At 46.0% G+C, this 10,211-nt stretch overlaps 1 protein-coding gene across 3 annotated transcripts in view; it reads right to left on the bottom strand.

Moving 5' to 3' along the window:
• Positions 1 to 1,783: 1,783 nt before the first annotated feature.
• The window catches only part of LOC119962174 (5'-AMP-activated protein kinase subunit gamma-1-like), a 66,670-nt gene continuing 58,242 nt past the window's right edge, over positions 1,784 to 10,211 (bottom strand). Inside the window, exons 12-13 of one of the 3 annotated variants that reach the window (XM_038790122.1) lie at positions 8,462 to 8,624; positions 1,784 to 2,174 (exon numbers count right to left, since the gene is read on the bottom strand). In XM_038790122.1, coding sequence (XP_038646050.1) covers positions 8,508 to 8,624 — 117 coding nt within the window. In that variant the 3' untranslated portion in view covers positions 1,784 to 2,174; positions 8,462 to 8,507. The remainder of the gene's footprint in view (positions 2,175 to 8,461; positions 8,625 to 10,211) is intronic. The other 2 variants (XM_038790121.1, XM_038790123.1) reach the window with 2 other exon arrangements.

The raw sequence follows: 10,211 nt of genomic DNA, 5'->3' as shown, positions 1-10,211 counted from the left end.
TTCTGCTTTCACCCGCCAGTGGAAACAACCTGCCCGCATCTATCCTATCTATTCCCTTCATAATTTTAAATGTTTCTATAAGATCCCCCCTCATCCTTCTAAATTCCAACGAGTACAGTCCCAGTCTACTCAACCTCTCCTCGTAATCCAACCCCTTCAGCTCTGGGATTAACCTAGTGAATCTCCTCGGCACACCCTCCAGTGCCAGTACGTCCTTTCTCAAGTAAGGAGACCAAAACTGAACACAATACTCCAGGTGTGGCCTCACTAACACCTTATACAATTGCAACATAACCTCCCTAGTCTTAAACTCCATCCCTCTAGCAATGAATGACAAAATTCCATTTGCCTTCTTAATCACCTGTTGCACCTGTAAACCAACCTTCTGTGACTCATGCACTAGCACACCCAGGTCTCTCTGCACAGCAGCATGCTTTAATATTTTATTGTTTAAATAATAATCCCGTTTGCTGTTATTCCTACCAAAATGGATAACCTCACATTTGTCAACATTGTATTCCATCTGCCAGACCCTAGCCCATTCACTTAACCTATCCAAATCCCTCTGCAGACTTCCAGCCTCCCCGGACAGGTGCCGGAATGTGGCGACTAGGGGCTTTTCACAGTAACTTCATTGAAGCCTACTCGTGACAATAAGTGATTTTCATTTCATTTCAGTATCCTCTGCAGTTTTTGCTTTACCACTCACCTTAGTGTCATCTGCAAACTTGGGCACATTGATTAAGGGTTATGGTGTTCGGGCCGGAAAGTGGAGCTGAGTCCACAAAAGATCAGCCATGATCTCATTGAATTGCGGAGCAGGCTCGAGGGGCCAGATGGCCTACTCCTGCTCCTAGTTCTTATGTTCTTATGTTCATATTTGTTGGGTTTTGAGTCGGGCGTATATGAAAAGACACTTCAACTGCGTCTATGTTCACAGCCGGTTGACCATGTAAAAGGAGCATGTGGTGTCCAGTGGCCTTCCCCGATTGGTGGATGCCATGGGGACTGGGGTGTATCATCACCCATGGAAGGAAATATTTTGGTTTAGTTAATTAAGTTCCCTTTGACGTTTTGTTTTAGAGGCAGTGCCCAACCAGGGGCTCTCATTTGTATTCAATCTATTGATTTTCTTTTGATAAAAAGAGCATAAAGTGACACTTACTGAAACTGTGGTGGGGCTGAGTTAGGTGGTGTACGCTTGTGACGTGTCACTCTGTAAATAAATGCCAGACTGAGTAAAGATCGGCTCCTGTACCATCCTTTACCTACCGGCAACCATTCTCCTCCCACCGTATTCTATTGCTGAGAACCAGTTGTGACGGATAGTACTGGAGCCAATCGTTACTCAGTCTTACGTTTATTTACGGAGTGAAACATCACAAAGGGGAGGCGTGGGCGGCGCAGTGGTTAGCACTGCTGCCTCACGCCGCCGAGGACCCGGGTTCAATCCCGGCCCTGGGTCACTGTCCACGTGGAGTTTGCGCATTTTCCCCGTGTCTGCGTGGGTCTCAACCCCACAACCCAAAAAAGATGTGCAGGGTAGGTGGTTTTGCCATAAATTGCCCTAAATTGGAAAAAAAAAATTGGGTAATCTAAATTTATTTTTTTTAAAAAGGAACATCACAAAATCAGTCCACGCATTGTGGCTTGATGATTGTGTCTCCCTCGGTTACATGACAGTGAAAATCAGTGCCTCAATTTGACCCACAGCTTTGGTGTATAAGGTTTGTGGCCGCACTTGGCTGGAATTAAATACAACAGCACAGACTCAAACACGGCATTCAAGAATTAAACATTTTTTATAAACCGCACTCCACTTCCAAAGGCTCTTGCTTCCTTCGTACATCTTTCCTCGTCCACCTTACTTTCACCTTCATTTTCATTAATAAAGTCATTAACCCAAAGTTACTAAAATAGCACAGATCGGAATAAAGCATTAATTAGTGAGCTCAAAAACATAGGAATTAAATCAACGGATTCTTATGTGGAGCATCCTTCCCGTTGGGATTTTGAAATTGGAGTCTGCGAGTAGGACGCTAAGCCATGAGAAGGACCTACTTCATTGATTCATTTCCTTCTTCTCTTGAGGTCCATTTACATTCCACAAACCCGGGGTCTGCTCTTTCCCTGGTAGCCCATTGACGCTCAGGTATGGAAGCTGGCATTAACACCTACAGAACCAATCCAAAAGAAATGTTAATACTTGGATCTCCCGTGTTGGATCATGCGTCTATTGTTGACTTTGGCTGCCAACATGAGCACGATGCTTTGTAACCCAGCCAGGCCGTGGCAAAAACCCTTCAATGGGCAGGCGCTTTGCAAGGTAACATCAATGGCATTCACACATGCAGAGAGAGGAATAGACTAGACATCAAATAATGCACGTGGAAGATTGCTCGCTATTTCACCACCTGCTTAGATACAAGGGATCCAGTCACGGCACATGGCAGCATTATGTAAAGTTGGCTGATATGTTTGTCAATAACAATAAGTGATTAATTAAATTAATTTTATTAATTAAAGCAATTTTAGGGTATGTAAGTATGTGGTAAGAGATTATGGGAAGGCAAGTTATAATTGTTGTATAAGAATGCAAGTTCCTTCTTGGTGCACTGCTCCATCGATGGAATGGAGGAGAGCGCGATTTCTTTGCTCTTTTTTACAAAGCTGGTAGCGGACATTGATGGAGTCTATTCTACAGTCTATGTTGCAGAGTGAGCTTGTATTGGAGGAAGGTTAATTTTGAGAGAGTGTGAAAGTAAAACAAGTGAGAGATCCGGCTTGAGTGACAGGACGTTGAGTGACAGCCATTGAGGGATCACTCTCCTTCGAAGGGGGCAGCACGGTAGCATGGTGGTTAGCATAAATGCTTCACAGCTCCAGGGTCCCAGGTTCGATTCCCAGCTGGGTCACTGTCTGTGTGGAGTCTGCACGTCCTCCCCGTGTGTGCGTGGGTTTCCTCCGGGTGCTCCGGTTTCCTCCCACAGTCCAAAGATGTGCGGGTTAGGTGGATTGGCCATGCTAAATTGCCCGTAGTGTCCTAAAAAGTAAGGTTAAGGGGAGGGGGGGGTTGTTGGGTTACGGGTATAGGGTGGGTTTGAGTAGGGTGATCATTGCTCGGCACAACATCGAGGGCCGAAGGGCCTGTTCTGTGCTGTACTGTTCTATAAGGGGAACTCTTTGAACCCTCTTGAAGCTTTCCTACAATGGCCGTTGTAAATTGGGGTCAATCTATCACTCCAACTGGTTCTTAAACTAAGGCAGGGATCCAGTCACGGCACATGCTTGAGCGCCAGGTTTCTTAGGGGTCATCTTGACAATGTTGAGGGTTAATCAGTTCAATAAGAATGAACACATTCAAAATAAAATGTTGAGCACGATAGGATATTAACATAAATTGTTCAGGCAAACTCTGGACACTTAATGTTCTCATCAATACCATTTTAATTATGTTCCTTTTACTTTCTTATGAAGTAGATTAGAAAAGCTAAAGGTGAGAGAGTAGTAGAAATACTCTGTCCTCCATTTTGACCTTCTTCCTAACCCCCTCCGTCCACAGGGCCAGTCTGTAACTTGTTCTTATAAGACTCATAAGACTCATAAGAACTAGGAGCAGGAGTAGGCCATCTGGCCCCTCGAGCCTGCTCCGCCATTCAATGAGATCATGGCTGATCTTTTGTGGACTCAGCTCCACTTTCCGGCCCGAACACCATAACCCTTAATCCCTTTATTCTTCAAAAAACTATCTATCTTTACCTTAAAAACATGTAATGAAGGAGCCTCAACTGCTTCACTGGGCAAGGAATTCCATAGATTCACAACCCTTTGGGTGAAGAAGTTCCTCCTAAACTCAGTTCTAAATCTACTTCCTATGTTTGGCTTTCACAGAGTGCTGAGCCTTCTTCTGCCACTAACACATTCTGCTTTCTGTTCCCTGGTGAATTGGCCATGGCAATGCCACAGCCAATCCGAGTTGACTTGCCATCCAACGAGCAGCCTTTTCTCTTGCAGTATGAAGTGTTGCTCCCTTTGAAATTCGGTGCCCTTGCAACATTCCTGATGAGCGCAAGGTGAAAAGCTCAAGTTCTGTGCAACCGAGCGACAATGAAATATAAATAAACACCGTCTTACAAAGGGCACCCGCTCTATACTTACAATTGGGGGCAATTTCTCAAATCAATCTCCATGCATGTAAATCGCACTCAAGCAGACAGAGGTTGGTAGCCAAGACGTGATGCTGCATTAGTAGATTAGCAGTCTGTTTATCATTGCATTCCATTTACATTGCAGCAGATACAATAGTATATAAGCAGGTTTTCCCAGTACCTAGTTAAGGAAGGTAAGGAGGGAAGGGTAGGTAATAATGGTGGAAGGCATAATTGTGTCCTAATATTAATGGAACACTCCGTACTTCCCTGCAGCACCCCATGTTCTGCTGCCTCCCTCCGCAACCCCCCCCCCCCCCCCCCCCAAACTTCCACCCACCCCAACCCCAACCAATCATTTCTAAACAAGACAAGACAGAAATAACCTAGAAATCTGGATGTCGGTATTGGGGGTATGAATTGCATGTTTGCAGATGATACAAAGATATGTGCAGGTGTCAGCACCATGGATGGTGCTCAACTAGATCTCAAAGGACTTGGGGATTGCGTTCTCGAATGACAAATAATTTTGAATGAGAAAAGTGCAGCGTTAACCTTTGGATAGCGACAGTGCTGCATACATGGCGGGATTGAGCAGTTTAGACCTATACTCGCTCGAGTTTAGAACAAGAATGAGAGGACGTCTAATTCAGGTATGAAAAGTGAAAAATGAAAATCGCTTATTGTCACGAGTAGGCTTCAATGAAGTTACTGTGAAAAGCCCCTAGTCGCCACATTCCGGCGCCTGTCCGGGGAGGCTGGTACGGGAATCGAACCGTGCTGCTGGCCTGCTTGGTCTGCTTTAAAAGCCAGCGATTTAGCCCAGTGAGCTAAACCAGCCCCAAGGTATATAAGATGATAAACGGCATTGACAAAGTAGACATTAAGCAGATGTTTCCTCTTGTGAGGCAATCTAGAAAGAGAGGTCACAGTTTTAGGATAAGGGGATTTAAAACAGAGACGAGGAGAAACTCCTTCTCGCAAGGATCGTGAATCTGCAGAATTTACTACTACCCCAGAGAGCGGTGGATGCCGGGACTTTGAGTAAATTTAAGGAAGAGTTAGGCAAATTTTAAATTAGTAATGGGTTGAAGGGTGATGGAGAACGGGCAGGGATAGTGGAGTTGAGGGCGAGAGGTGATCAGCCATGATCATATTGAATGGCGGAGGGGGTTTCGAGGGGCTGAATTGTTGACTCCTGTTCCTAGTTCTTATGTTATGTTCAGAGAAAATTCCTAGACTCAGTTGCGTGAGAAAGAGGTCTGGGACCTCTACTGCCAGGACCTGTAAAGGTTTAATGATATGAAGCGGTAGCTCAAGTGAATAGAGTTCGGGGGTGTATTTATAGCAATATTGACTGTATATTATCTTGTCCTTGTACAAAATCTTGGTCAGACCTCAGTTAGAACACTGCGTTTAGTTTTGGCCTCTTCACACAGTGGCCGATATTGGAGCTTTGGAAAGCATGTCGGGGATAGTCTTTCAACTAATGCCGAGTTTGAAGCATCTTGGTTATTAAGTGTCATGTGAGAGTACCTTTAAGAAATGGGTGTTTATAAAAATAGCTGTAGAGGATGTGCCTTTAAGAAATGGGTGTTTATTAGAGTGTGGGTGGAGCTGGGCGGTCTGTCAACTTTTGCTTTCGCTTTAAGCTTTTTGCTACAGGGTGTGTTTAGTTTCGTTTTAGATTTGGAGAAGCTGCAGCCACAGCAAGATGTGTATGAATCTCTGCAAGCTTATGACTGTTCATTTGGTGATTTCAAAGTGGTAACTGTTCTCAGTAGTGAAGTTAAACCTGATGTCTTTCTGTAAAGAGGGTTCATTTTATCTTATGAATGTTGCAAGGAAAGATTAAGAGTTACTTAGAGAGTACTGTATTCTTTGGGGGATTTATTGGTGAATATAGTTGTTAAGATGTTTACTCTGGGTTTATAAAGTATTAACTGGTTTCGTAAATAAAGTGTTTTAATTTAAAAGTACTGTAGATTTCTGTTGCATCACACCTGTAGAGTAGAACCGCGTGCTCCCCATAACCACAATCTAGTCAAAGTTGTGGGTCAGGTGAACTCAATGATACACTTTGGGGTTCTCTAAACCCTGGCCCATAACATAAGCTGGCTCAAAGGGCCGGGATTCTGCTCTTCAGGAAGCGCAGACCTGGAGTTAATCAGATCAAAGTTTGTAAGATGATAAAGGGGAGATGTTAGCATAGTGGCATTGTCATTGGACCAGGGACCCAGGGTATTACCTGAGTTCAAATCCCACCAGGGCAGTTGGTGAAATCTGAACTCAATTTTTTAAAATCTGGAATTAAAAGACTAATGATAACCAGGAAACTATTCTCATTAAAAAACCATCTGGTTCACCAATGCCCTTACCCAGCCACGTGACTCCTGATTCTTAAATGGCCTCTATGTTCAAGCAATACATTTTGGCCCAGCCTGTACCCCAGGAAAGAACCTTTGGAAAAAGGGTGGTGTTCATACAGACAGCTTGTTTCATCTAAGTAGGTTAGGGAGGATGTTTTAAGTGTATACAACCTGATCTATGTTAGATATCAGGAGGTGGTTCATTTCCCAGAGAATAGTAAGCCTGTGGTCAGGGACACTGTTGATCATTGGGTTCTGTCAAGCCGATTACGTTTCAAGCTGGGGTAAAAGGTCACCTTGGCTCAGAGGTAGGCACCTGGAAATGTTGCTCAAGATGCAGGGTTATCTCCCGAAGTAGTCGTTTCCCGGTTTTCTTTTGCCTCTCCCAGGAGATGGCGTGGGTGAGGTCGGAAGTGTGTATATTGTGAATTGCACAGTTGGAAAGTTTGGACCAGAGTTAGGGCTGCCAACCCTTCAGATTGTCCTGGAGTTTCTAGGAATTAAAGTTTAATCTCCAAGACAAGTCTGGTCGAAGAATTGTTGGAGTAAAAAAATCAAAAAAAAAATTGTATTTTTTTAATGTTTTCTTTGAACACTTTTGTTTCTTGTGGCAAACATAATGAAAATGGGAAAGGCAGTGAAGCGTCCAATCGGGTACAGGGGAATTGCGAGTTCACTTTCCAATTGGCTGTTGGAGGGAGATATTCTGTGCGCCTGACCAATGGCAGGAGTTTGGAGGTGGGGCAGAACCATGTGACGATGCCTCCAGGCGAACGAGCCAATCAGAATTGGCACCCTTAATCAGAAGTCTTAGTGTCCTTTCCATTATGGTATGGAGGCACAGTGGTTAGCACTGCTGCCTCACAGCGCCGGGGACCCGGGTTCAATTCCAGCCTTGGATGACTGTCTGTGTGGGGTTTGCACTTTCTTCTCGTGTCTGCGTGGGTTTCCTCCGGGTGCTCCGGTTTCCTCCCACAGTCCAAAGATGTGCAGGTCAGGTGGGGCTACGGGGATAGGGCGGGGAGAGTGGGCCGAGGTAGGATGCTCTTTCGGAGGGTCGGCGCAGATTCAATGGGCCGAATGGCATTGGAGGGATTCAATTCTCTGGATTGTGCACATGCAAAGTGGTATTTCCCAATGTGTCATTTCTCAAACAATAAGTGAAGTCACATCTGTGAATTTATTGGGGGCGTTGAAGATGGACAGCAACCCGGGAATAAGAGGGGAGAGCTCGCTCGATAACCGCCATGAAACAAAACACCCAGATCACTTCACCATTACTGTTTCTACACTCATTGTGCAAGCAGACCCATTAACGTGCTCATGTTTCATGGGATTATCTGGACTGGACAGTGCTCAGAGATCCATTTCCCAGCCTTCTTTTTCCTCATTTGCCCTGCTTTGCCCCATTTTATGTCTCTTCTAAAAGATTAAATGACTTCCGTGAAGGGTGTTGAAGGGCTTTCAAATGTCCAGGGGAATGGGGCAACATCTGCTGGTGGGAAAAACCTCCTGGTCTGCTCAAGTGTCGGGGGAATGCTTAGGGTCTTGCACAGGAGCGCTGAGACCCGTGACAGACATACAGAAAGCCACCTGGGCCCAAAGTGGCCTCCGCGTCCCCAAAATGACGACAGGTATCAATCACATCAAGGTGCATTGGGTTAACCATAGGCAGTGTGCAATAAGCTAAGGCCAAAGCCAAAAAAAACGACCAAGCTCTTAATTTACACAATGTGCAATCAGGTCAAAATAAAATGTAGTGCGGATCCCTACTCTTTGCAAGAGTCCGTACAATTTTGGGACAGGAGTTGATCATTGGAAATTGGGTGTGTATGGATGCGAACTACATTGTATGTTGGGCCTGCTGTAGACGAGGGCTGATTCCTCCCCATCACTCGAGTGCAGTCTAGATCAAGCCCATTAGACAGGCAGCTCACTACCTACCTGAATCACTCTAGAATGATACAGAAGAGAGGGGACTCGTGAGTGTTCAGGAGACAAGAGCATTTATACCTGCTGGAGACAGTACCAATGCTTGGAGCATGTCAGATAGTGAGACAATTCCTTGCACAATATCCTCCTCATCTACCAATACCAACCGATGAACCTGAGGAAAGAGACAACAGCGGGGTGAGGTAGGCGGACCAGGAAGAGGCCCGCTGACAATCCATCTTAACCAGGTATCCGTAGTTTGAAGGCACCTTGGTATGACCAGGCTTCAGACATGGCCAAACAAAGGAGGACCATTAACAAAGTAATCCTTTATAAACCGCTGGTTAGCTCTCAGCAGTGGGCACCACACTTTGGGAAGGATGTCAAGGGGAAGCATGCGGTGCAGTGGTTAGCACTGAGACTTCGGGGCAGCACGGTAGCATTGTGGATAGCCCAATTGCTTCACAGTTCCAGCGTCCCAGGTTCGATTCTGGCTTGCGTCACTGTCTGTGCGGAGTCTGCACATCCTCCCCGTGTGTGCGTGGGTTTCCTCCGGGTGCTCCCACAGTCCAAAGATGTGCAAGTTAGGTGGATTGGACATGATAAATTTCCCTTAGTGTCCAAAATTGCCCTTAGTGTTGGGTGGGGTTACTGGGTTATGGGGATAGGGTGGAGGTGTTGACCTTGGGTAGGGTGCTCTTTCCAGGAGCCGGTGCAGACTTGCAGGGCCGAATGGCCTCCTTCTGCACTGTTAATTCTAATTCTAATTCTACGGCGCTGAGGACCCAGATTCGAATCCCGGTCCTGGGTCACTGTCCGTGTGCAGTTCGCACATTCTCCCCATTCTGCGTGGGTTTCACCCCCACAACCCAAAGATGTGCAAGCTAGGTGGATTGGCCACGCTAAATTGCCCCTTAACTGGAAAAAAAATAATTGGGTCCTCTAAATTTATTTTAAAAAAGGAAGGATGTCAAATATTTGGAGAGAATACAGAAGAGGTGTACCAGGGACCCAGGTTCAATTCCCGGCTTGGGACACTGTCTGTGCGGAGTCTGCACGTTCTCCCCGTGTCTGCGTGGGTTTCCTCCGGGTGCTCCGATTTTCTCCCACAGTCCAAAGATCATAGAATCATATACTTTACAGTGCAGAAGGAGGCCATATGGCCTATTGAGTCTGCACCGGCCCTTGGAAAGAGGGCCCCACTTAAGCCCACTCCAACCCATAACCCAGTAACCCTCACTTAACCTTTTAGGGCACTAAGGACAATTGACCATGGCCAATCCACCTAACCTGCACATCTTTGGCCTGTGGGAGGAAACCGGAGCACCCGGAGGAAACCCACACAGACACGGAGAGAACGTGCAGACTCCGCACAGACAGTGACCCAAGCTGGGAATCGAACCTGGGACCCTGGAGCTGTGAAGCAACTGCACTAACCACTGTGCTACCATGCTGCAGGTCAGGTGGATTGGTCACGCTAAATTGCCCCTTAGTGTCCAAAAGATTAGGTAGTGTTACTGGGATAGGGTGGAGACGTTGGCTTAAGTAGGGTGCTCTTTCCAAAGGAGGTGCAGACTCGATGGGCCGAGTGGCCTCCTTCTCCACTGTAAATTCTTTGACTTCTACGAATGGTATCAGGGATGAGGGACTTCAGTTCCTTGGAAAGGCTGGAGAAGCTGGGATTGAGCAGAGAAGGTTAAGTGGAAATTCAATTGGAAATTCAGTCCAATTTTACGAGGGGTTTTGATGGAACTGTTTCCAC

This window comes from Scyliorhinus canicula, chromosome 2 (genome assembly GCF_902713615.1).
Source record: "Scyliorhinus canicula chromosome 2, sScyCan1.1, whole genome shotgun sequence".
Classification (NCBI taxonomy): Eukaryota; Metazoa; Chordata; class Chondrichthyes; order Carcharhiniformes; family Scyliorhinidae; genus Scyliorhinus; species Scyliorhinus canicula.
The sequence above is the reverse complement of the archived record's forward strand: the minus strand, read 5'-3'. Positions and strand labels throughout refer to the sequence as shown.